At 49.5% G+C, this 27,913-nt stretch overlaps 1 protein-coding gene across 4 annotated transcripts in view; it reads left to right on the forward strand.

Moving 5' to 3' along the window:
* The window catches only part of CUX1 (cut like homeobox 1), a 1,380,044-nt gene that overhangs the window by 1,077,382 nt on the left and 274,749 nt on the right, over positions 1-27,913 (forward strand). For 3 of the 4 annotated variants that reach the window (XM_078679377.1, XM_078679375.1, XM_078679376.1), the window contains one exon: positions 22,589-27,281. The exons of the other annotated variant lie outside the window; for it this stretch is intronic. In XM_078679377.1, coding sequence (XP_078535503.1) covers positions 22,589-23,282 — 694 coding nt within the window. In that variant the 3' untranslated portion in view covers positions 23,283-27,281. Of the gene's footprint in view, positions 1-22,588; positions 27,282-27,913 lie in introns of those variants that run through there. 4 annotated transcript variants of the gene reach the window in all.

Genomic DNA, 27,913 nt, shown 5'->3' on the forward strand with positions numbered 1-27,913 from the left:
GACTCCAGCTATGAAACTCTCAAGAGGGTTAAATTAGAATGTACTTAGAGCCCACTCCCTTATCTGCCACCTGATGAACATAATATTCCTTCACCTGAGTTCAAATACCTGTCCCTCCCACATATTCCAAGGAATGTAAATTATCGTGTTTCTTTCTATTGCATTTCCTTTGTCATGCATTAGATTTGAAAGTAGCTCTTAAATTCAAATTTTCCAGACAGTGTGGAAATTTAACATCACACTTATCAATAATAAGGACAAGAATTCCCCTCCTTGTTTTACCTTAGAGCAATTATAGTTATTACTAGGAAGGGTGATTTTTAAAGTGTTGACTTTGTCCACTTAGTTTATTTTGTAGTATGAATTATGGGACCATTGAAACAGAAACATTATCTTGGTGATTCTGAGTATGCATTGAGCAAGAAGGTAAAGAGTTGTGCATCTTAGCTCAATGTATGTATGTATATTGTATTTCTGTAGTACAAACCTAGTTAAAAGGCAGCAGAGCTCTGTACAGGGTCGAAGACAAGCATAAAATCAATGGGCGATAAGAGAGATGGCTGAGGTTTTGATGGTTAATGCATTGTGATGTATTGTTCCTGAAAGGGGCGAGTCTACAATTCTTTCCTAAATGGGAGCAGTGTTGGGACATTCCTGATGGATATGTTAATGATGTTCTAGATCCTGGGTGTATAGATGGAAAAGGATTTCTGCCTTGTTTTTTTTAATTACATTTCTTAGTCTCCAGTCTGATGGGCCTGGCTGAGGGTGTGTCAGTTACCACCCAAAATGGTGAGCTTGTCTGCAAGATAGGTGGGTGTAGGAAGGTGGATATCTGACTATGGTTACCCCCAACTTTTTGCCTGGTGTTTTGCTGTTTTTTTGACTTAGTTGGCCTGGGATCCTGCTATTCAGGACCCCAGGCTTCCTGCTCTCTCTGTTAAAATGGACTCCATGTACCCTAGGTACATATCTAATTGGATACTGAGTCACCTTATCAGTCCCTGTACAGTATACCTTAGGTACCCAGGGCATAGGTGTACCCAGGGCCTACCAGGGGTTGAAGCATGTATTATGCCACCCCTGGCTGGCCATCCAAAACTGACACAACTGGCTGCAAGACAGCTGGGGCAAGGTGGTATAATCACCCTTTGCTATAGATATAGTATACCTATATCTAACCCTAAAATGGACACATATATTCCTATCAGCCACTCCTATGGCAGGCCTTATCAATCCTGAGGGCAGAGTGCTTGGAATTATGTGAGATGGTGCTCTGGCATGAGCTGAGCCCGTTTGCAGCTTGCAGGACCAAGTCCTAATAGCTGTTCCATGATAACGCTATACCATATACTCTTAAGTGCATTATCAACCTCGCGGTTAAATGCTAACTCTGGTATAACATTATCAAAACATATCGAGTAAGGTGTCATACGAATTGGAATACTACCCCCTCGCTAATTCTGGCGACGGGGGTAGCAGTCCACCCTTCTAGAGGGACACGACATGTATGTAACTTTGAACCCCGGTTAAAGTTAACTCGAGCCTTGGCATCACAAAATGGATGCTGCCACCCCAGACACAAGTCTGACCTCCTGCTGCTGGGAGTCCTTCCAGCGAGGGAGGCTTGGACAAAGGGTTTCCTACCTTGGGAGGTGCTAGCACCACCCCAGACAGGATTTTGCGTATTGGGGAGGATAGGCCTGAAAGCAATGAGACATGCCTGGGGCACATAAGGTGTCCTGTGCATACACCGGTTCAAACCAGTTGCTGGGGCATCCCTGCCCCAGCTCTGGCGCGAAACCGGACAAAGGATAGGGGGTGTAACCACCCCCCTTCCTGGTCCCACCCAGGGGAGGGACCTAGTCAGTAGTACAGCCCCCTTTAGCAGGATAAAGGTAGGAGCTGGTCCCATTCCAAATTAGATTAATCCTGAACTACTCTACAAGAAGAAACTCTGGACTTCGACGTTCTGCTCCACAGAAGACTGAAGAAATCTCCCTTGTGGGCAAGGAGTGTCCACCCTGCAACTGCAAGCTCCATCAAGCGTCCAGCGGCTTCACTTTGTCGTCTTCCCTCGAGGATCCAGACTTCAGAGCCCGACGAGACCCGGATTCCCAGACCTCTCCGACCTCAACTCACATCTGCAGCAAAGCTGAGACCCGTGGGTGCGACGTGACACGTGGGACCGGCCATCTTGAAAGAAACTGCACTTCGCTTCCAGCGCGACTCCCGAGGTAAACTCGACCAAGTGCTTTGGGGACTGAGAAGCCCCAGCCCCGAGCAGCCCCTGCACCGAAGATCAGCCCTCCAGCATCCACGAGATCTGCGTGGGGCCCTTCTGCTTGTTTGCTGCTCGACGCATTGTCTGGTCACTTGCCGGCTGGCTAGTGGCCTCCTAGACGACGAATGTTGAAATCTTTGCTGCTGGTCTGGTTGCTCCAGACTGGCCCTTGCTCCCTTCCTAAAGAGGGGCACCCCGGACTCTCCTAGTCTGCACCAGACGCTTTCTCCACTCATCGCGTGGGTTGCCTTTGCCAAGGCCTGTTGACTCCAATCCCGTATCCGACACCGCCGACAGCGAGAGCCTGCGTGGGACAGCTCATGCCTCCATCCTGGTCGTCGAAGACACCTCCTGGTCCACGTGGCTGCAGAGTCAAGCATCCACTCTTCACTTGATCGCGACGACGACATTTGGTTCCTTCCTGGTTCCACATCGGTCACTGGCTAGTGACTTTGAACACTGTCTCCTCTGCTTTCAGGTCCTCTTCTTCACCGATCCACCCTTGGATCGCACCGGACATCTTCCTCCTGGTCGCCTGCAGCATCTTTTCTTTCAGGGTCCATAGACTTCAACGCGAGAACCCGACACACTTTGGCACCTATGCACCCGCAGCCCGTGGGTGAGGTAACGAGAGCATTTCGGTGCTCAAGGGTAGTTTAACTGTCCTAGTGTCCAGTTCCACAGTCGTTTTAGTCCTAACTAGTCAGGATTGTCCGTACTTACCTTTAACTTGAACTGTACTGTCCATAGACGTTGTTACGCATCTCGCGTGTGAGATCACACTCTGCACACGCGTTCCGTGGGCCTCCTATTACTTACCTAGAGTTAGTGTAGCGTGGTCCCATCGATCCTACAGCCTCTGGACAGCTCCATTCCTTCTATCGACTTTCACATTCCACTTACTTAGTATATGGTTTGTCGTGCCCCTAGGGCACCATTGTAATTTTGTGCAACTTGTCGTATTTTTCTTAAGAGATTGTCATGTGCTTAGCCCTCTGACCTCATAAAGAGTTCAGAGGTGTTGTTAATAATAAATATACTGTTTATTTTCATAACAACCTGTGTGGTGTCCTTTCATCTGGTATTCAAGGGGTTATATTGTGGTAAAACAGCTGGCTTCACATGCCAAAAGAGTTTAGCCTAAGACTGCTTTGTCCATGCTACCATTAGGATAGCTGGTCTATAAGGTTGACTTACAACCAATCACCATAAGGGTTGCTTGGACTGATACAAGGTGATCACTAGAACTAGTGAGCAGCATATATCAGGCCAACTTCTCACAGTGGGGAGGTGTTGGTTGAGAAGGCTTTGTAATTAATATAGCTGATTTTGAAGATATTGCTTGATGCAAGGAGTAAGCAAACACAAGGAGATGATGGATGGAGCGCTGAAACTTTTCAGACACTGACCCCCCGTCACAGATCTGGGTTGAATCCATCATCGTTCTTTAGCTCACTTCACAACCTCAGTTCACACCCAGCGATATGCAAATCTGGCTTGACCATGTGTCTCATGGGAACAGTCCTGCCTGAACTGCCAGGCCCTTGTCCTCCCTGGACCGGATACCAGCTTCTTGGTACCAGTTTTGCGGAATCACCCCTCATCAGCTAGGTTAGCTTGAATCCAGCGGCACTGTGAACACGAGACCCATGTCTGGGTATAACCATTCCATTGAGGACAACAAATACAAAAAGAACAAATGATGTACGGAATGCTGAACAATGTCAAACACTCACTAAGTAGAGCACCACGCTGCGCCATAAGGAGGTTGAATTTGACAGGAGACAGTATGAAAACCTGGGAAGCTCTGCAGTTAATAGGGATCTTTTGGGACCTTGAGTTGCCCATGTGAACAGACTGGAGTCATTTGGAAAAGTAGGAGGAAAACCTATCTGATGGATAATTCCAACCACAGATTCCCAATCTTGTGAATTTCGCACAGTCACCAGAATGGATCAAGAAAACTCAAAAGCAGTGCCCCGAGGTTTGCTGATATTCAGTTTCTTTCAGTAACTTTTCTGCATCCTCAGAACCGAAGGTCATCAGCAAATTGAACTAGCCAGTGGGAGAATTCCTAGATTGGAGTATTTTTAAATAGGATAGGCAGCACCACAGAATTGGGAGGTGGGAGGGCAGAAAGCAATATGAGGTTAAAGTATCCACCAGAAAGAGCGTTACCAAAAGTAAGTAACCTGTACTTCTGACAGATGCTTCTAACGTCCAATTCCTCAAATTGTAAATAGACCCCAAAATATTATCTCCAAAGGTGGTGGGTCTGTTGAATGGCTCAAACCAAAAAGTTCAGCATGAAAGAGTGGGCAAAATGCTCATCTCAACTGGTCTAGCTGTCGAGGCAGTGTGCACTAAAGCCCCTTAGAGCATTACTTAAGGTGAATAACTTGTTTGTTAAAGACATTGCTGGTGAATCCCATTCGTGACTTCAGGGTGCATATGGGAATTGGATGGTTGACTGCCAAGGGCAACTAAGAGGGGCCGCAATATCAGGAGGCAGGAGTCCTGTACATCTCTAGTCAAGAGGGCATTGACTACGATATTTCAAGTAGTAGTCGGCGCGCTGCAGCACGATCTGAAGCCAGACTGGTAGTCATGCAGGAGATGGTTAGTATTGATGGGATCTGAAAGAGACACGTCAGTTATAGATTCCTTATCTTAGAATATCCCCAGGCGTCAGACTGGATCCGGAACGTTTTTAGTCAGCAGTACCCCTGCCCGTCGGTAGGTGGCGTCGTGCGGCTCCGCATCTGTCGCTGGCATTGTAAGTGCCGAGATGACGTCACGGAGACTACTTGGGCGCCACCCATGCGCGCTGACGTCAGTTCTTTCTTTTTCCGCGCCAGCAAGCGCAGATCCGGTTAGAGCACTTACCCTAGTCACTTTTTGACTAACCTTTTTGAGACGTTTGTATCTGCTTCTTTTGAGTCCTCGACTCCTGGTGCCACGTACGGGGGCCTGGGTGTAATCCCTGTAGAGCCTGTCTCTATACGATGTCGGTGGCCGACCCCCATGGCGTCTGTCTCTACTGTCTGGAGCGCGACCATGACTACCTGTCATGTTCAAACTGTCTGGCCATGGCTCCGAAGGCTTTGCGGGAGCGGTCCCGAAACCTGCTGGAAGCCAGCCAGTCGTGTCCGCGCTGTTCGAGGTCCAGGAGTCGCTCAAGGGACAGACCGTGGAGTCATCACCATCGCTCCTCGGGTTCTAAGTCTTCGCCCTCGGAATCGAGTAACAGAAAAAGTCAAAGAAGCGTGTTCACTCTCCGGCATCCCCCCGTCGGTCCCCGGACGTGGACGAGGGGGCCAGGGGTTCATCCTCCGCGGCTCAGTTGAAGCCTAGGTGTCCGCGGCCTACCCACCTTATCCGGGTCCGTCAGCGACTCCGGCCCAGGTACAAGAGTTTCTTGCCACCCTGGACCACCTTTTCAGGCCTAGGGCTCCCACCGGCACTCCTTCGGGCCCCACGTCCCTTTTGAGGGCCCTTGCTTGCCACCGGCTCCGCTGTCGGCGCCACCATGGGCTACGGCACCGCAAGAGCATCTACTGACTGCTCCGGCCCGGGGGGTCCGGCGCCTCCATGGGTCTCGTTTGTTCCACCGCCGCCCTTGCATGTATTCCCGGGCAATTTTGCTCCGGCTTGGTACCCTAATTGGGACTTAGTGCCGGATTGGCGCAGTTGGAGCACTTGTTTTCCCCTGTGCGTCCCCTGCTGCTGCCGCCTGTACCACGGGCTGTGGAGTAGGGGGATGACAGAGAGGGGTCGGAAGTTTCTCTGGCACGGCAGTGTGAGTCTGAAAATGAGTGGGTGGAAGACTCGGTGGACGCAGGCAGCCTTGACCTCTGCTCCCGTTTAATGAGGCCTTGACAGATGTTTTGATAAGCACCTGGTCTAAGCCAGCCACAGGGGTGCCTGTGGATAAGAACATGGCCAGGCGTCATCGCCCGGCACCGGGTGACCCGGCCTTTTTGACAAATCATCCCACTCCGGAGATCCTGGTCATTCAGGCCTCCACTTCCCAGAGAGCCTTCCCTACTGCCCCGCCGGATATGGAATTGAAAAAGCTGGAGCAGTTTGGCAAGAGGCTATTTTCCTCCGCCAGCTTGGGGCTGCGGTCAGTCAACACCGCATGCCTTTTGGGCCGCTACACACTGCCCTAGTGTCCGGAAGAGGTTCGGGCTGTACCTTCCCAGGTTGTGGCGGAGGAAAAGGATGCCGCAAAGTTTGCCATTGGTGTGGCCTGGACACCGCAGATCCTTTAGGGAGAGCGATCTCCTCAACAGTGGCCCTGCGTTGCTATGCCTGGCTACGGTCCAGTGCGCTGGAGCGTTTCAAGGACTCTCGGGCTATGGCCAAGTCCTTGGGTCTCTCCACCACACGCCCGGCCACGTCTACATTGCGTTCCTTTCGTGGCCACGGATGGGGCGCGCCAGCCCACTCGTTCAGTCAGAAGCCTGCGCAGAACCAAGCTCAGCACGGCTGTGGGTCTGGAGGCCGCTGTGGCGGCACAGGGGGCCTACATGCGGGTCAGTCCACCTCCACTCCTGCAGCATCCGCCTCAAAGCCTTCCTAGTCTGAGCTTTGGGGTGCACCCCACACCAGTGGGCAGCAGAATTCGACATCACCTCCCCCACTGGCGTTCTGTCACTTCCGACAGGTGGGTGCTGCAACTCGTCCGGAGTCTACCCCCCCAGCCATGCCACCTCAGTTCCACCGCAAGTCGGGCAGATCACTTCGCGCTTCTCCAACAGGAAGTTATGGCCCTCTTGGTTCCTGGGCTAGAAGTAGGACGTGGTTGTTATTCCCATTAATTTCTGGTCCCCAAGGAGGACAAAGGGGGCTTGCAACCCATCTTGGACCTCAGGTACGTCAATCGCTTCCTCCGGAAGGAGAAGTTGACTCTGGCTCAGGTTTTGGCTGCCCTCGACCCTGAGACTGGATGGTAGCGTTGGACTTGCAGGACGCATATTTTCACATCCCCGGCCCACCGGCGTGACCTGTGGTTCACGGTAGGCCAGGAGCATTTTCAGTTTGCCGTGCTTCCCTTCGGCCTTACCAGCGCCCCTCGGGTGTTCACGAAAGTGATGGCGGTGGTCGCAGTTCACCTGCGCAGGTCATGGGTGTCTGTCTTCCCTTACCTCGACAACTGTTTGTTGATGGCGGGCTCGTCCCAGGCAGTTGTCACCCACCTTCAGACTACGGCCGACCTCCTGCATTTGCTGGGGTTCTCCATCAACGTGCCGAAGTCGCACCTGAGTCCCTCTAAGAAGCTCCCCTTCATCGGAGCAGTTCTGGATTCGACGCGGTTTCGGGTTAATCTTCACGAGCAGCTAGTCTGGGATATTCAGGCTATGATTCCTATCTTTCAGCCTCTATCCCGGGTTTCAGTCAGTATGACCCTCCGGCTCCTGGGTCTGATGGCCTCCTGCATCCTGCTAGTGCAAGAGGCCAGATGGCATATGCGGGCTGTGCAGTGGAACCTGAAATTCCAGTCAGCGCAGCATCAGGGCAACCTGTCCAATCATGTCCAGATCTCGGCGGACACTGCACGACTATTGCAGTGATGGCTCACAAATTGCGATTGGGTCAATGGCAGATCCCTCTCCCTTCCTCAACTGGAGCACACAGTGGTGACGGATGCGTCCCTCCTGGGTTAGGGAAGCCACTTGGGAGAGGCGCAGATCAGAGGCATCTGGTCTCCAGCGGAGTCCCGACTCCATATCAACCTTTTGGAGCTTCAGGCGATCCGACTTGCACTGAAGGCATTACTTCCCTCTGTCCGGGGAAGTGTGGTGCAGGTGTTCACGGACAACACCACCCCCATGTGGTATTGCAACAAACAGGGCAGAGTGGGGTCCTGGACCCTATGTCAGGAGGCTCTGCGCCTCTGGACTGGATGGAACATCAGGGCATTACCTTGGTGGTTCAACACCTGGTAGGTTCTCTGAACACCAGGGCGGACGAACTCAGCCGCGAGTGCTTGTTGGATCACGAATGGCGTCTGAACTCGGACGTGGCACAAGGTCTCTTTCAGCAGTGGGGAGAGCCTTGGTTAGATCTATTCGCCACCGAAGAGTACGCCCAATGTCATTAGTTCTGCGCGTTGGAATTTCCAAGGCGGCGCTCGCTCTGCGGCGCTTTCGTTGTGAGTGGAGTTGCGGTCTATTGTACGCCTTTCCGCCTATACCACTTCTGCCCAGAGTGCTGAAGAAGATTTGGCGCGACTGGGCCCAAGTCATTCTTGTGGCTCCGGATTGGGCACAAAGATACGGGTATCCCGAGCTACTCAACATGGCGATCGATCCCCTGATCCGACTGCCTCTTCCGGAGGATCTTCTGTCATTGCAGCAGGGGACGGTCCTCCACCTTCATGCGTGGAGATAGAACGGCAACAGTTGACAGCTTTCGATCTTCCTCCTGTAGTCTGTGATGTCATTCTGGCTGCCAGGCGTCCCTCCACTAAGACGGTATACGCCTGCAGGTGGAACAAGTTTGTGTCATAGTGCACAGCAAAGGCTGTGGATCCCCTTTCTGCCCATCTTTCTGAGGTACTTCAGTTCCTACTATCATTGGCCTAGCAGGGCTCTGCTCTGGGCACTATCAAAGGTTATCTTTCTGCCATCTCCGCCTTTCTATGGATTCCAGATCAGCCTTCTCTTTTTAAGTCTCTGGTTGTTAACCGTTTCCTGAAAGGCATTAGGCACACGTTTCCTCCTGTGCCGTTCATTATGCCTCAGTGGGACTTAAACCTTTTCTTGAGATACATGTGATGTGCGCTCCCTTTGAGCCCCTTCATAACTGTCCTTTGCGTCTTCTCACTCTCAAGACGGCTTTCCTGGTAGCTATCACCTCTGCCAGAAGAGTGAGTGAGCTCCAGGCCCTTTCTTCCAAACCTCCTTTCCTTTCTGTTTATCCGGACAAGATGGTTTTAAGGACCCGTCCTTCCTTATTGCCAAGGGTTGTCATGCCCTTCCACATCGGGCAGACCATCACTTTGCCCACCTTCTTTCCGCCTCTGTATCCTTCAAAAGAGGTAGAGAGGCTCCACCATCTGGACCCAAAACATGTGATCTCGTTCTATCTGAAACGCACACAACAGTCTCGGGTGGATGACCAGCTCTTTGTTGGCTACATGGGTGCCAAAAATGGTCGGGCCGTGCACAAACGGACCATCTCTCGGTGGGTCGTTCTCTGCATCAAGGCCTGTTACTCGTTGGCTAAGAAGGAGCCTCCTTTAGGGCTACGTGCCCATTCCACCAGGGCAACAGCAGACACTACTGCCTTGGGATGCGGCGTTCCCTTGCAGGACATTTGTCAGGCAGCTACGTGGGCCTTGCTGCACACGTTTACCAAGCATTACTGCCTTGACAATCAAGTCCGGAGAGGAGGCTCCTTTAGCCGTTCTGTTCTCCGTGACTTTCTGGTGTCATCTTATTCGCAGACCCACCACCGGGGTTGGTATTGCTGGGGTCTTTATTCTAAGGTAAGGAATCTATCACTAACGTGTCTCGTTCAGAGGCACAAGTTATTACTTGTGTAACAATATATCTGTGAGAGACATAAGTTAGTGATAGATTCCTTACCGCCCCACCCATCCTCCCTGTTCTGCGAACTGATTTCTAGGGTTAAGGTCATCCCTTTCAGGGCCCTAGTTTCATGGCACCTGTGGTCAGTTTCTTGTGTTTCTCTGCGTTTCTGGCGTGCAAAGTCGTGTACAGAACTGACGTCAGGGTGGCCCCTAAGTAGTCTCCGTGACGTCATCTCGGCGCTTACGACGCCAACGACTGAAGCGGAGCTGCACAATGGCACCTACCGACAAGCAGAGGTACTGCTGACGAAAAAACTTTCCGGATCCAGTCTGACGCCTGGGGATATTCTAAGGTAAGGAATCTATTACTAACTAATGTCTCTTACAGATATATTGTTACAAAAGTAGTAACTTGTGCTTCTTGGAGTTAACCATAGACTTCTTTTTCAGTGACCTTGTCAATGAAAGGTAGGTGAGTGATGAGGCAGTAGTAGATGATTATTGTTTCTTAGACATAGAAGAATCTGGCCTTCTGGGAAGATGACTTGAGTGAATGAGGCATTGACAATGGTGAGTAGGGGCAAGGAAGCATCCCAGAGAGGTCTTTGAGGAAGGAAGAGAGTATCATCAGAAGTGGCTCTAGATAGTTGAGTATGACTGCAAGAGATGGGGCTTTTAAGGCCGACTATTGCAGTATTATAGTGGATTTTTCTCAGTCTTACGTCTGCATTCCCTGTTCCATTGCACTTGGAATAAGAGTCTCTAACAATGTAGGAACTGCAGTCTGCATAAGCAGAAGTATTTCAATAACAGATTTAGCACATAACATTTATGGTCCATGGGTAAAATGCTGGAATAACTTTTATCCCAGCTCTTCAGTACAGAGCTTTAATGAAGCAAAGTTTCATAGTGTTATGTGTGATCTGAAAGAGACACGTTAGTTATATATTCCTTACCTTAGAATATCCCCAGGCGTCAGACTGGATCCGGAAAATTTTGCGTAGCAATACCCCTGCGCGCCTGCAGGCGTCGTCCGCAACTCCGCGTCCGTCGTCGGCATCGTTAGCGCCGCAATGACGTCGTCGGAGTACTTAGTCGCCGCCCTCGCGCGCTGACGTCAGTTCTTCTTTTTTCCGCGCCAGCTAGCGCAGATCCGGAGAAGCTCTACCCCTTAGTCATTTTTTTACTAAAACCTTTTTGATCTTTTGATCATTTCTCTACTCGAGTCTTCGACTCCGACGGTGCCGGTAGGGATGCCCGGGTTTAAACCCTGTTCCAAGTGCGACCGACTAATGTCGGTTACCGACCCCCATCGCCGGTGTCTCAAGTGTTAAGGCCTCGACCACGACAACCTCACCTGCTCTGACTGCCGGGCCCTGACTTCTAAAGCTAGGCGGGAGCGATCTCACAAGCGACTTGAGCTCCGGCAGTGGGCCCCGCGCCGTTCCAGGTCCCGGTCCCACAGGAGGTCGAGGGACCGGTCGTCGGGTCTGAGCCCTCGCAGCTCTGGGAGTGGACATCGGTCGTCAGGATCCAAGTCCTCAGGTAAGAGGCATGAGAGGTCGGAGCAGCGTCATCGTTCCTCCGACCCACCCCAACGCTTGCACGATGCGGCCGGGGGTTCGGGTCACACCACCCACGCGGCTCCAACGGAGTCGCGGACGTCGCCGCCTGCCCCACACCTTCCGGTCCCTGGGCATGGTGCGACGCCTGAGGAGGTCGAGCGGTACCTCATGGCCATGAGGTCCCTCCCTCCTCAGCCGGGTTCCGTGGCGCCTCCAGGCCCAACGGCCCCGGCTGGAGGGCCTAGCGGGTCGGGTGCTTCGGCTCCGACGCCATCGGGTGCTTCGGCCCCGACACCGCCGGCGACTTCGGTCCCGGCGCCGCAGGCCCTCACTGGATCCGCTTCCGGATCCGGGTCGTCGCCGGTCGACCTCACGACCTGCTGGTGTTGCCCCGGGCTCCCACTATGGACGCCGTCCCCAATCCTACCCTCGGTCCGGTTCCGGCGCCGCTCTCCACGTCGTATGGAGATTTCTATTTCCACGAACCGGCCCCATCTGTTGACCCTGAACTGCAGGAAATGGGTGACGAGGGTGATTGGGAGGGGTCTGTGGACCCTCTGGCACAAGACTGCCAGTCTCAACAGGACTGGACATATGAGCTTGGGGAGGCCAGTGGACTTGACACTTCGCCAGACACTGGATTTGTCTCCCCTCCCACCGTGGCTACGGAGGAGGGGGCTGCTTACAGTGTAGTGTTGACGCGGGCGGCCAAGGCCTTACACCTTGAGCTCCCCGTCGCGGCCGTGAGGACTAACCTCCTCACGGAGGTCCTTAAACCGCAGGCAAGCTCCACTGAGCCTCTGCTGCCGTTTAATGAGGCCTTGTGTGACGTTCCTGTGGGAACTTGGTCCAAGCCCGCCACAGGTCAGCCTGTGGATAGGAACGTGGCTAGACGCTACCACCCGGCTCCGGGCGACCCTTGCTTTTTGTCCACCCATCCCACCCCCGAGAGCCTGGTCATCCAGGCCTCCACTTCCCAGACCGCATTCCCGGCGGCTCCGCCCGATCGGGAATCCAAGAGGTATGAGCAATTCGAGAAGAAGGTGTTCTCGTCCCTGAGTTTGGGACTGCGGTCAGTCAATACCGCATGCCTCTTGGTCCGCTACACCCACACCCTGTGGGACACGGTCGCGGACGTGCTGCCACAATGTCCGGAGGAGGCCCGGGCAAAACTCGCCCAAGCCCTTGCTGAGGGTCGAGATGCAGCGCGGTATTCCATCCGGTGTGGGCTGGATACCACGGATTCACTGGGCAGGGCGATGGCAACGACGGTGGCGGTTCGACGCCACGCCTGGTTGAGGTCCGCCAACTTTTCAGCCGATGTCCAGGCCACTCTTCAAGACATGCCGTTCGATGGCCGTCGCCTCTTTGGCGACAAGGCAGACCATGCGCTTGAGCATTTTAAGGACTCCAGGGCTACGGCCAAGTCCTTGGGCCTCTCGGCCCCACGCCAGCAAACGGGTGCCTTTCGTGGCCACACATGCTGCCAGCCACGCACCGCACAATGTTGAACAGCGCGGTGGCGGCCGTGGAAACCGCCGTAGCGGCGGTCGGGGACAACGGCGAGGCCAGTCCACACCTTCCCCCGCAGCACCTGCCTCAAAACCCTCCTAGTCAGTGCTTTCAGGCCCATGTGACGCCAGTGGGGGGCAGGGTTCGCCATCATCTCTTCCACGGGCGCACTGTCACGTCGGACAGGTGGGTGCTGCAAATCGTCCGAAGGGGCTACTCCCTCCCCTTCGAGGCGCAATTCCACCGCGTGTCGGGGGATCACTTGCAACTACTGCAAGAGGAAGTCACGGCCCTCTTGGCCAAGGGGGCCATCGAGCGTGTTCCTGGGCCAGAAGTAGGGTGTCCCAGCTCCACATCAACCTTCTGGAGCTGCGGGCGATCCGACTTGCACTGAAAGCATTCCTCCCCTCTGTCAGGGGGAGTGTAGTGCAGGTGTTCACGGACAACACCACCGCCATGTGGTACTGCAACAAACAGGGTGGGGTCGTGGACCCTATGCCAGGAGGCTTTGCGCCTCTGGCAGTGGCTGGAACATCAGGGCGTGACCCTGGTGGTTCAACACCTGGCAGGTTCGCTGAACGCCAGGGCGGACGAACTCAGCCGTCAGTGCTTGATGGATCACGAATGGCGTCTGAACTCGGACGTGGTGCAAGGTCTCTTTCAGCAGTGGGGAGAGCCTTGGTTAGATCTATTCGCCACAGAAGAGAATGCGCAATGTCATCAGTTCTGCACGTTGGAATTTCCAAGGTGGCACTCGCTCGGAGCCGCTTTTCGTCGCAAGTGGAGTTGCGGTCTATTGTACGCCTTTCCGCCTATACCACTTCTGCCCAGAGTGCTGAAGATCAGGCGCGACCGGGCCCAGGTTATCCTTGTGGCTCCGGACTAGGCACAAAGATACTGGTATCCTGAGCTACTCAGCATGTCAGTCGATCCCCTGATTCGTCTGCCTCTTCGGGAGGCACTTCTGTCGCAGCAGCTGGGGATGGTCCTGCACCCGAACCTGTCCAGTCTCCACCTACAAGCTTGGAGATTGAGCGGCGACAGTTGAGGCCCTTTGACTTGCCTCCTGAAGTCTGTAATGTCATTTTGACAGCCAGGCGTCCCTCCACAAAGTCGGTATACTCCTGCAGGTGGAACAGATTTGTGGCATGGTGCACAGCAAAGGTTGTGGATCCACTCTCTGCACCCCTTTCTGAGGTTCTCCTCTTCCTTCTTCCCCTTGCCCAGTAGAGCTCTGCTCTGGGCACTATCAAGGGCTCCCTTTTTGCCCTTTCCGCCTTCTTAAGGCCGCCTGATCAGCCATCCTTGTTCAAGTCCCCAATTGTAAATAGGTTTTTGAAGGGCATCACACACGTTTCCTCCTGTTCCTTTCGTGATGCCCCAGTGGGACTTGAACCTTGTACTTACTTACCTATTGTGTGGTCCCTTTGAGCCGCTCCATAACTGTTCTCTCCGTCTTCTTACTTTGAAGACTGCTTTCCTGGTTGCCATCACCTCTGCCAGGAGAGTGAGTGAGCTCCAGGCTCTTTCTTCCACACCTCCTTTCCTCTCTGTCCATCCGGACAAGGTTGTGTTGCGGACGAGACCCTCTTTCCTGCCCAAGGTTGTCACGGCCTTCCACATCGAACAGTCCATTACCTTGCCCACCTTCTTTCCGCCTCCGCATCCCTCGAAAGAGGAAAAGAGGCTCCACCGTCTGGACCCAAAACGTGCGCTCTCTTACTATCTAGATCGCACACACCAGTTCCGGGTGGATGACTAACTCTTTGTTGGTTACGTGGGCGCTAAGAAGGGAAAGGCGGTGCACAAGCGGACCATCTCTCGGTGGATCATCTTGTACATCCAGGCATTTTACTCCTTGGCTAAGAAGGAGCCTCCTGTTGGACTGAGGGCTCATTCCACTCTGGCCATGGCGACTACCACTGCCCTGGGCCGAGGAGTGCCCTTGCAAGAGATTTGCCAGGCAGCTACGTGGGCCTCGCTGCACACGTTTGTAAGACACTACTGCCTGGACAGCCAAGTCCGGAGGGATGGCTTCTTTGGCCGTTCCGTCCTCCAGGACTTTCTGGTGTGATTATTGGTTCGCAGACCCACCACCGGGGTTGGTATTGCTGGGGTATCTATTCTAAGGTAACAAATCTATCACTAACGTGTCTCTTTCAGATGCACAAGTTACTACTTGTGTAACGATATATCTGTAAGAGACATTAGTTAGTGATAGGTTCCTTACCGACCCACCCATCCTCCCTGTTCTGCGAATCGATATCTAGGGTTAAGGTCATCCCCTTTCAGGGCCCTAGCTTCATGGCACCAGTGTTGGTTCTATCATGGCTCTGAGTATCTGGCGCGGAAAAGATGTGTATCAGAACTGACGTCAGCGTGCGAGGGTGGCGTCTAAGTACTCCGACGATGTAATTCCGGCGCTAACGACGCCGACTAGGGACGCGGAACCGCGGACGACGCCTGCCGGCGCGCAGGGTTATTGCTATGCAAACTTTTTCGGATCCAGTCTGACGCCTGGGGATATTCTAAGGTAAGGAATCTATCACTAACTAATGTCTCCTACAGATTGTGGCGGGATCAAGGGAAACAAGTACTCGGGGGGTGCTGGTAAAGCAGGCTTTATTGTTTTTAACAGTCGTTTGCGCTGCGGTAGGTTTCTATAATAGGGCAGTGGAGGTTCTGTGACTCGACGAACTGGGGAGCTCTTCTCCTTCCTGTAGTCACCCGCTGGTTTTCCTCCCTCCCGTGGACTTCTGGGTGCTGTAGTCGCGTCCGTCTTGCTAGTCGGTCTCGGGGTGCATGGAAAAGAGAAGAGAACACAGACTCAGGCAAAGGCTCTGGGTCACTGAGGGTGTTCAGGGAAAGGGTGTGAGGATAAGCACTCGTGCACACAGATTACAACGAAGTGTCGGGGTGAAGTAGGGAAGGGGTTCAGTGAGAGGATACCGGAGGCGGGTGCACTACGGAGGTTTAAAACCTCTTCTACCCGCCCAGCCCACGATACGGTCCCGTACCTGGGTTAGCCACACTTCCCTTGAAGTGTGGCTGGGTGATGCGCCGTGTCGTTGGCCTCCTGGCTCTGCAACAGCTGGGCTCGCCGCCTCCTACGCTCTTTCTTCCGCCTCGCTCTCGTCACCGGTTCTGCTTCCTCTGCTCAGTACGTCTCCGTCCTCCCTGTTCGACTCCACGACTCCTCCGGGTGATGAACACACCTTCTCTTCCGCCGGCTCGGCTTTTAGTTCCGGGGTCCCAGCTGACCAGGGGGCGTGGTCTAGATCGTCCTCTGTCCAGTTAAAGAAACAGCGTCCCTCCTCATCCTGAGAGCTGGAAGTGTCCCAAGGCGCTGCCCCATTCCAGACCACGGGCTGCTGCAGGGATGAAAAAGAGGGGAATATACATGGAGGGGGTTTCGGAGGAGAGGCGATTCGCCCCAAGGAGAGCAGCCCCGCCCCCTGGTCACACACCTCCCCCCCTAGTTTCTCCCGATCGGGGAGAGGGTAGCGCGAGAGAAAGTCAGCGCTGCCGTTGTCCCTGCCCCTACGGTGACAGACCGTAAACGAAAACGGCTGAAGGGCCAGAAACCAGCGAAGAACCCTTGGGTTGTTGGACATGTTCCTGCTCATCCACGTCAAAGGGGCATGATCCGTATAGAGGGTGAAGGGATGACCCTCCAGGTAATACCTGAGTTTATCCACGGCCCACTTAATGGCCAGGCATTCCTTCTCAATGGTCGGATACCTAACCTCGCGGGAAACAATTTCCGACTGATGTAAAGGATCGGATGTTCAGTACCCTCCTTAGACAGCTGTGACAACACCGCCCCCACCCCGTAGTCGGAAGCGTCTGTGTGGAGAATAAAGGGCCTCGTGAAGTCAGGGGACCTTAACACTGGACTCGTAGTGATGGATTTTTTTAGGGCGTTGAAGGCGGTCCACATTGCTGTCGTGGGAGCTCTGAAACCCGAGGGTTTGAAGTCGTTCTTTAGGGTGTCAGTGAGGGGGCTTGCCAGGTCGGAGAAGGATGGTATAAACCTGCGATAGTACCCTATCAAACCGAGGAAGGCTCCTATTTCTTTCTTATTCTGAGGAAATGGCGTCTCGGCAATGGCTCTGATTTTCTCTATTTGCGGCTCGATCAGGCCATGGCCCAGTAGGTAGCCCAGATATTTCACTTTCTGGAAGCCCATCCTAGACTTCTTGGAGTTAATGTGTAAACCCGCCGTTTGGAGCTGGGTTAGTATGGTGGTTAGATGTTGCTGATGCTCTTCCCAGGATGCACTGAACACGATGATATCGTCCAGGTAGGCCGAGCTAAATGACTGATGGTCTCGTAGGATTTCGTTCAATAATCTCTGGAAAGTTGCGGGTGCCCCGTGAAGGCCGAAGGGTAACACGTTAAATTCAAACAATCCGTCGGGGGTGGCGAATGCGGTCTTGTTTCGGTCCTCTTCGTTGAGGGGCACCTGCCAATATCCCTTGGTCAGGTCTATGGTGCTGATATACTTGGCGTGTCCCAGTTTTTCTATCAATTCGTCAATGCGTGGTATGGGATATGAATCGAAAGTGGACACGGCATTCAGGGCGCGAAAGTCCATACAGAAACGTATGCTACCATCCGGTTTGGGAACCATGACTATCGGTGACGACCATTCGCTTCTGGAGGGTCGGATCACTCCCATCTGTAACATCTCTTGGATCTCTTTTTGGATGGCTGGTCTACGTGCCGCTGGGATGCGATATGGTCTCTGTTTAATGACGGTTCCCTCGGGGGTTTCAATCCTGTGTTCTATGCACGTCTTTTTCCCTGGCAGGTCCGAAAACAGCTGAGCATAGGGCCGGAGTGTATTGTCTAACTCCTTTTGTTGTGTTTTTCGGAGATCCTCGTTGATGACAAGACTGTCCAACGTCGTTGTTGTCCTGGACCCTGTGGGCAGGGTGAGATTATGGGCGAGGGGGGGAGGTCCGATCCACTTCTTAAGTATATTAATGTGGTATATTTGGTATTTCCTGGCGGATATCCTCAATTTGTAGGTCGTTTTACCGATGGTTTCGGTTACCTGGAAGGGCCCCTGCCACTCGGTCTGGAATTTTCTTGTCGTTGATGGCAGTAGTACTAGGGCCCAGTCACCCACTGCTAATTTTCTCCATCTTTTTCCTTTGTCATAGCAGGTCTTCTGTTTGACTTGATTTTTCTCCAGTTGTGAATAGGCCAGATTTCGGATCTTTCCCAGGGAATTCTTCAGTGCTTGGCTGTAGTCGAGTAGGCTCCTGGCATCGCCTTGTTGTTCTGTTTCCCAGACTTCTTTAGTCATTTCCAGCAGGCTCCGGGGTTGCCGTCCATGTAGCATTTCGAACGAGGAGCACCCAAGGCTGCTTTGTCTTTGTCCTCTTATCACGTACAGTGAGGATCCGGTCCCATTCACTCCCATTGACAGCCAGCATTTTCTTCATTGTTGCCTTGAGGGTGCCATTGTATCGTTCCCCCAGTCCGTCCGTTTGGGGGTGATAGACCGAGGTCCGGATCTGGTGGAGATTCAGCAGAGCACACACCTCCTTCATAAGTTTGGACATAAAAGGTGTGCCCTGATCTGTGATCACCTCCTTTGGAAAGCCGACCCGTGAAAACAGCTCAAGGAAATGATCCGCTATGGCCTTGGTGGTTGGGGCTCGGAGCGGAAATGCCTCCGGAAACCTAGTCGCATAGTCCACGATGACCAATGCGTACATATTGCCCCTCTTAGTCTTCGGCAGCGGTCCGATCAGGTCCATGGCAACCCTCTCAAAGGGTACCCCGATTATCGGTAGAGGCTGCAAGGGTACGGCAGGTGGACGGGTGGTGTTCCTTTTCTGACAGATGTTACATGCTTGGCAATGATTTTTTAGGTCTTTGTACACTCCCGGCCAATAGAAGTAGCGTAGCACGTTCTGGGTTGTCTTCTCAGTCCCGGAGTGCCCTGCTAACAAGTGAGTGTGGGAGTAGTACATTATCTGTTCCCTAAAGTCTTGAGGGACAAGCAACTGCGGGGCCTATGTTGGATTCCCCTGTCGGTACAGCAGGTCGCTTTGGATGAGGAAACGGGGATATCGGGGAGTGGGGTCGTCTTGGGTTTGATGTGCTTGTTCCCAGGCGTTGTACAGGCTGGCATCGTTGACCTGTGCAAACTTAAAACTCCGATCCGTAATCCAGGGATCGGCCGTCACCATAGCGGGTTTAGGGAGGTCAGGGTTCTCTCGTTTCAGGGTCTTACTAAACGTGTCTAGGAAATGGAGATTGTCTGTCCCTATGATGATTTCCTCGGGAAGGGTTTTCATCACCCCCACTTTAACCACTAATGTCTTCCCTTCTGGCATTTGTAGGGGAATGTAGGCTACCGGATATTTCTTCACATCCCCATGGACACATTTAATATGAACCAAGGTCTCAGGGACTACCTGACCCTCCCTCACCAGGGATCCCTGCACTACCGACTGCTTACATCCCGAGTCTAGGAGGGCTTTCGCCCTCGTCCCATTCACCCACACACTTACATAAAACGCTCCGCCCAGTTCAGCTGAATACATGATCGGTTTTGGCAGGTAGCCGACTTCCATCGGCTCTTCTGGGGCTCTTTTCTGCGGACACATGTGGGCTATGTGGCCCCACAACCCACACTCAAAGCATTGGGGCCCCTTAAAAAGCGGACCCTCCGGCCTTATGGGTCGTGTCGGCTGGAACACAGGAGCGGGTCGGGTGTTCTTTACAAACCGGGGTGATGGCCTGCTCAGTTTTTCTGGCTCAAACGGATGGGGCTTGGGTTGAGCCCTAGAAAAAGTGGTTGCCATTTCCATCGCATGGATGGTAGTCAAATTCGAATGCTGTCTCAGCCATTTTTGGGTAGCATAAGGGAGTGCCTCCAGATATTGCTCGAGATACACTTTGTCCATGATTTCTTCTTTGGTACTGGTTAACGGCGGGAGCCACTTGTCGGCGGCCATTTTCATTCTGAAGAACAGCGTTTTAGGATTATCCCCCGGGGTCCCCCTTTCCTTCCTGAAGCATACCCTATAGGCTTCACTATCCATTCCCAGGTGGTCTAAAATGATGGCTTTAATTTGTCGGTAAGGGGTTTGCCCCGCGGCGTTGCCCACCTGATATGCCGCCTGTGCTTCATGTGTCAACAGGGGGGCAAGAAAGAACGGCCATTTTTCTACTGGCCACCCACAAGCCAAGGCCACCCTCTCGAAATTGGTCAGAAATGCGTCCGGATCCTCCCCGGGGATGTATTTCTGAAGAGAAATACCGGAAGGGGTGGGATGCGTTGTCCGAGGTTCTCTATAGGCGGGGTTGCTGGGGTCCCCTATGATCTTTTGCAGCCCCTCCATCTGCGTGGCCACCATATTTCTGAATGTCTCTCTGTCAGCCTGGGCAGCCGTGAGTTGTTGCTCGACTGCCCATCCTAGTTGTTCTTGCCCTTTCACCAGAGTCTGCAATAGTTCCTCCATCTTGGGTTGACAGATGGCTATCGGCGTGCCCGCATTCTCCACCACTTGTGGCGGGATCAAGGGAAACAAGTACCCGGGGGGTGCTGGTAAAGCAGGCTTTATTGTTTTTAACAGTCGTATGCGCTGCGGTAGGTTTCTATAATAGGGCAGTGGAGGTTCTGTGACAAGACGAACTGGGGAGCTCTTCTCCTTCCTGTAGTCACCCGCTGGTTTTCCTCCCTCCCGTGGACTTCTGGGTGCTATAGACGCGTCCGTCTTGCTAGTCGGTCTCGGGGTGCATGGAAAAGAGAAGAGAACACAGACTCAGGCAAAGGCTCTGGGTCACTGAGGGTGTTCAGGGAAAGGGTGTGAGGATAAGCACTCGTGCACACAGGTTACGACGAAGTGTCGGGGTGAAGTAGGGAAGGGGTTCAGTGAGAGGATACCGGAGGCGGGTGCACTACGGAGGTTTAAAACCTCTTCTACCCGCCCAGCCCACGATACGGTCCCGTTCCTGGGGTAGCCACACTTCTCTTGAAGTGTGGCTGGGCGATGCGCCGTGTCGTTGGCCTCCTGGCTCTGCAACAGCTGGGCTCGCCGCCTCCTCCGCTCTTTCTTCCGCCTCGCTCTCGTCACCGGTTCTGCTTCCTCTGCTCAGTACGTCTCCGTCCTCCCTGTTCGACTCCACGACTCCTCCGGGTGATGAACACACCTTCTCTTCCGCCGGCTCGGCTTTTAGTTCCGGGGTCCCAGCTGACCAGGGGGCGTGGTCTAGATCGTCCTCTGTCCAGTTAAAGAAACAGCGTCCCTCCTCATCCTGAGAGCTGGAAGTGTCCCAAGGCGCTGCCCCATTCCAGACCACGGGCTGCTGCAGGGATGAAAAAGAGGGGAACATACATGGAGGGGGTTTCGGAGGAGAGGCGAGTCGCCCCAAGGAGAGCAGCCCCGCCCCCAGGTCACACAGATATATCGTTACACAAGTAGTAACTTGTGTATCAAGAGAAATGATTGTATAATAACGTCTTGCTTGAGCGTCAAACGACTTAAAATTGTCTTTTAAAATTACATTTGGGTATTAGGGAGCTTCGACACAGCTTCAAGCAGTTTCACGTAGATTATGGTGTTCAATATGTAACCTCTGAGTATTGTATTTTTCTAAAATTATTCTCACTTTTTCTTGACGAAGTATAAGTTGAAAGTCACTGCTTTGTACATAAGATTCCCAGTTTTCGTTAGAGCTTCACTATTGGAAGGGCATTTTTAAGTACCTTACTTTTAGAAGGTTCATTGGAAATTAAATCTCTGTGTTATAATGCTTGGTTTAGTAGACGACACTGGCATAGTAATTAAATGACCTTTGGCCAGATGTTAATAGCACTCGCTTGGGTGGCTTTGAGAAACAGTGCAGATAAAAAAAATATGAATTAAGGATGTTTTCACACAGAGCAGTGGTGTGTATATATATATATATATATATATATATATATATATATATATATATATATATATTATTTTTTATTTAATTTTTATATATTTTCTTTTTTTTTTTACACAAGGATACGACGCACTCAGGAACTTGTAAATTTCAAGGTTTTATTTCACAGAACCCAGTCTGCACACCGATACATATATATATATAGGGTTCAAGGACATTTGAACGATAATGGGCAACTTTGTTTTATTAGGATCTTGTGCTACTAAAGAAATTATGAACTAATGATTATGTGAACTCATTCTGAATGGAAATAAACTTCACGACCAACAAGAGGCTTAAGAATCAAAATATGTATTCCAAAGAGAAAGGCAAGCCTTCATAGTTGTAAAGGAAATAAATGCAATGCCATTTGCAAACACTATTAATAGCAAGAGCATCCAAAATACTCAATTGTAAAATGGAATGGAGAGTTACAGTAAAAAATATTTGTTCATAAAAAAAGGTTGTTAAACTCTATAACAACTACCAGAAGACGTGTGATAGAAGTGATAATAATAGAGACCGTCTAATTTCAGGTGGCAAGAAATGGGCTGATGTGATTCATTTTATGTTAGACAGCAGGTTCTGTTTGAAAGTCGGATTCAAAAGAACTTAGCCATACATCGTATAGGAACATCTATATAAGCCATGAACTAATAAAATGTTGCTGACATGTTACAGCTCTCTGTGTTTATATTGTACTGACTTTAAAATACGTATGCTGATTAAATTCTTTAATATATTTTATAGATCCCGCATCCGCCGAGAGTTGTTCATTGAAGAAATTCAAGCTGGTCAGTCTGGAGCAGGTGACTCGCCTTCAACCAGAAGCATCAGGGCAGTCCACAGCTCTGAAGGTGACAGTTGTGATGGGATAGACACAGAAGGCACCTCTGAAGGAAAACCAGGCTGTTTGGAAACTGAAGAGTGCCTCGGTGCAAAAACTCATCCTCAGGGGGGTACAAGTGATTCTGCTTTCGAAGATGGAGAACCATTTCCAGATGGCAGACCTTCAGAGAAATCAGAGTCTTTACACCTGGCAAGGGAGAGCTTAGAAAAAAATGAAGATGGAAGGTTGAAGTTACAATGTCGGAGTTCACATTCAGGGTCCCAATCTTCAAGAGATCTTCCGGACACAATGCCTTGCTGTGCTAGAGAGGGGGATGCTTCTACCTCATCGTCTGCTCTCCCTGGAGAGAGCTTGCATAAATCTAAAGAATATTCAGAGAAAATATGCAGTGTGCCAAGTACGAGCTCCACATCTGCCCATAGTTTGCAAAAAGGCAATTCTATTCAGAGTTTCTTCAGTTTTTCCGAAGCAACTAGTTTAAAAAACACACCGGACAATACCCTGAGGAAAAAGAAAGCAGCAAATTTGAACAACATAATACATCGCTTAGAAAAAGTTGCTAGTCGAGAGGAGCCCAACGAATGGGAGTTTTGAGATTAAACCTACCCAACTCTTTGGAGCTGGGGAAAGTTAGACTGGACCCTTAATGGTTCTATTGTGTTGCGCACTTATCGCCCTGCAGGCCACAGGGCAAAATGCCATAGGCCATGGTGCATATAGAAAACAGAAGGAGCGTTTATTAGCCCATTTTATGTTTGTGTTTTCGAGGAAGAAAACTAAAATGTGTAGTCAAGCTTTTTGTACCCAGAAGTGTTCTACTTATTGCCCTAAGTGATTTCCACAATTTCTGGAATAACTCTTACAGCTTTGCCTTGTGCCCTCCTCTGTGTGTGGGCTAAAAAGAAAGAAAATCTAATGAAACCCACATGTTAAAAGGGGGCTTTTTATCTGCCATGTAATGGCAACAGAGCAATGATACACTGTTGTCTTCTTCAGACAGGAAAAGAGTGGAGGATTTTTCAGGAAAATTGAAAGTTTTGTAGCTGTTAAGTTGCCACTAAGAGATTGCACAGTCAACTGACTCTAAACACACTTGTTTGGAATCCTAACTATTTTGAAGACAAATATCTTTGTTGTTTGAAACTTTGAATCGAAAGAAAAAATACGCATTTACTCCACATATTTTGTAACAAAAGATTACATCAGGAAAATACCTTAATGTGTGTTAGCTGATAGTGTTTTCTTGAAAGTGAGATAGAATATTGAGGAGCATTTGTTTCATAGCTTTAACTGATTCTGGTCTTTTTCAGACCAGAGTTTGTTTAATACACTCCATTTTAGGCCAAATCAGGACAAAACAAAAATAATCTGAAATAAGGAATTTTTATAATCTGCTTTTTAACCTCTAACCACAGAGCACGCTGATCAGACCTCATATCTAGGATGCGTAGGATACTAGTTGGAACAATAGCAAGTACTTGTACAATGTTTGGGTTGTACGTGTACTATCATCTCAGTTTTCAAATCTATATTTACTTATGTTTTGAAACAGTTTATTTTAAGACACTCCACCAAAGCTTGCCACGTTAGAATGATTAAGCTATAGCTTTGTTACCTACCTTGTTGACACTACAATCTTGGGACTTATTATTTTTTAGTTATCCAAATAATTTCTCTTTTGGCAATTTGTGGCAATTGTATGTGTCTTTACTGAATTGTAAATAGTCCAAACATGAAACCAAAATGTCTGTGCTGCATAATTGCACCTCACAGTTCCCCTTTTCCAACTTTCCAAATCTTCTAATGCACAATTGCTATTGTACAAGTACAGATCAAATTCCAACTTGTATCTGACTATTCCTGTTGTCTTTATGTATGTATGTGTGTGTTTGTGTGTGTGGCTGTGAGGATAGGAATGTGTGATTGTGAATGCATGTCCTGTTTTATGTCTGTACATTTTCTTATGTACATGTGCACACAGTGCATTACTGCCACCTTTTCTCAATACGCTGTTCATGTGTCTTGGCTTCTTACAAATGTGCTTATTTAAGCACCTTTATTGCATATCTAGCTGTAGGAAAGAAGATTGTGTGTCTATGTATGTAAGTACATACATAGACATGCCCACACTTAGACATACGTGTGTGTATAAATATATATGTGTATATATATATATATATACACACACACACATATGAGTATGTTGGTGAACACAAACGTACATATAAATATATTTTTACTGCTTATTTATAGGTGCTGTATTTTATTTTCTGATTGATAGGGGGATAGACTGCCGGCAGTATTGGGTATAATTGTCAAGATGGTCATTCTTTATATTATTGGTTGAACACTTTATTTGGCCATGTTGTATATCAGTGAAGATTTGTCTTAGGTCAGCATCTTTTGATGTTATTTGAATGGTGCATTATTTTTTTCATAAGTTAAAATAATATGACTTTTTTTTTGAGGAGGAAGAGGCAAGTAGAAATTAACATATTTAAGGTATGCTCCTAGTTTTACACTTTGCTGTGCTTTAAATAACTTAACCTTGGGACTTTTCACTGTAAGATTTTGGGGCCACATTTCCTGCATGCTTTTCTGAAAGTGATTTTCAGCACCATCGTTCATATTTGTAAACTTAGCAGCTTAGTTCAGGTTTTTGATACACAAGTCCAGACACTAAGGCAAATATATATCCTTAATAACCCGTTGTCGAAAGGCTCTAGGAGACTGAAAGGCAGGAGTAAGTTCATTGTCCCAATGTTACACAAAACCAGGCTTTTCATTTAAGTTATTTTCGATATGTAGCAAATGGAAGGTCTATCAAGGCTGCTGTATATTTGTTTGTGTGATTGAATACTTTCTAACGTCTATGAGAATACATTAGCAACTGGTAATCTCTTAAAACATACTGAAGATATAGTGATATTTTAAGACTAAAAAAGTGTGCCACTGTAATCTGAATGAATGTTTTTCATTACGCTGTTTGAAATGAACTTTCCTTCTTTTCTGTATCAATTTCCCGATTCAGCATACCCTAACTTCTTGGTCATTTTGAAATTGCGTACCAGCAAGTTACTCTTCCCAGCTTTGAGATACAAATACATTTTCCAAAACGAGAGTAAATGTTGCATTATGACTCCATCGACTGTTAGCTAGTAAATCACATCTTTGCTAGAAATGGATGACAATTTCCCAAAGACTGTATTGTTAAATGAAATTGTATTTCTTATATAAAGCCCATTGGCCTGATCTACGTGAATACAAGTCACAAATAGTGACTGCCTCTCATGCACTGACTTTGTGTTACCTGCATGTCATTTTACGGTGCATCCTATGTACTAATAGGCGTGTCCACAAAGTGCCCATTTGGGGACGGAAGCAAAACGACCGTCTAATGAATATTAAGTGGTATGTTTTAAGGAACCCCCAATGATTGGCTACAAATACAATCATGGTGGCCTGCAAGGGACAGCAGAACTCCATCTCTACATGAACTACATTCACATTCCTAAACAAGAATCTTTTACCCCTTTTAAAAGGAGCCTATTTTTAAAGCAGGTTCTGCTTAAAAAAAACTCCTTTGGGATTGCATGAGTGGGAGAATGCAGTGGTGGTCCCCTGGACTACTGGCTGCTCCCTCCTAAGGCTGCCTGACATGATTCTTAAAGGGGAAGTTATCGCTCGTGTCAACTTCCTTATTCCTTAAACATCATCCAACGTGAGAGTTAGTATGTCATAAATAGATGTTGATTGCAGTTTTGGTCTCAAATTATTGATACATGTCATCCCAAATCGCAGTTAGGAGGGAAGACTCCGCTCTTTCCCCTCCCAATTGTGAGTTGTAATCAGTCGCAAAGCCCCTTGCACAAAAGGGATTTAGAAAGCAGTGAAACAAGTTCTTTTGTTTTTGAAAATCGTGTCAGTTTGCAAATCAATGCGTTTTTTTACCACAAAAAGGGCATTGCACATCAGGCTTTATTTATGGCTCAAGTGCCCAAAATGTCCGTGGCACATACCTCAAAGCAAATACAGTTTTCATTAGGTTCCCAATCTGGAACTTTTGGCAGGTAGCACTAAAGTTCATTTTTGCAACGGATTTGTCTGGGTTTTTAATTTGAGTGTATAATGTTCTCATCAACTTTGTTTACTAGACTTGAGATTAAAATTGTCCACATATGAATTTGGAAAGGAAGAATGTGTTAACTTTAAGTTTTTCAGATTAAATGTCGAGTTGGTATTTTGTTGAAGAGCTGCCCACCAAAACGATCTCATAAAACATATTGCTAATATGTTTTAAATAATAAATTAGATTTTTTATGTACGATTGGTACATGCATACTCATTACCAAGAGCATTTCGAAGAGCTTTATTATGCTTAACTGCATTTCTTTAAGTTTAAAGATTCGGGCAGACTGTGCAAATTCTTGGAATAAGGTATAATTTTGGTAGAAATTGTCGTCACTTGCCTACATTGACAGCCATTTGCTTATGCTTGGGTTTTTTTCAAGGCACTTAAATACACATAAAACATTGACTCTGAAATCTAATTTAATTGCGATTTCTGCACTTTAAAGATTTTGTCAGACCCAAACCAATATTACATTTGTTGACTTTTGTCGTGGTAGGCAGTCTTTCTACTTCTGTGCTCTGAACCCCTTCCTTAAATAAATTCATTTGACCAACATCTTTCAAGCTGCTTCTGAGTATCTAGGCAATGAAGGACTAGACCTTTCAGATGTGTGACATTCAGGAGGCTAGAAAGCAGGGTAGGGTGCTATGAAACATTGAAAAAAATAAGCTTTTCATTTTGGATATCAAACATTTTTTCCTGTAAGGTTGCCAACATCTACAAGTCAGGCCAAAATTGTATAGGCCCTTTATAGACATTAACAATTTGCTTAGGGCTTTTGAGGCAGATTACCGGAATCCTAGTGAGCTTCTCCTAAAAGACATTGCTCAGCATTGTTTCAAATGGTATTTCCAGCACTGATCATATTTACTCATAAATTAGGAGAGAGTGAAGTCGGACAGATCAGATCGTCCCTGCTGATTCTTCCTACTCCGTGATCAACTTGTACACCCTTATCCCTGAAAGTTTCACTGTTCGGTCCTGGGTTCATGGGTTTTCGGTTTGCGCTGGGACGCCTCGTCGCTGAGGCAGCTACGCGCATTACGAATCCTAAATAAATAAAGTACTCTTCATTAACAGTTTTTGGCATACT

This window comes from Lissotriton helveticus, chromosome 3_1 (assembly GCF_964261635.1).
Source record: "Lissotriton helveticus chromosome 3_1, aLisHel1.1, whole genome shotgun sequence".
NCBI classification, from domain to species: Eukaryota; Metazoa; Chordata; class Amphibia; order Caudata; family Salamandridae; genus Lissotriton; species Lissotriton helveticus.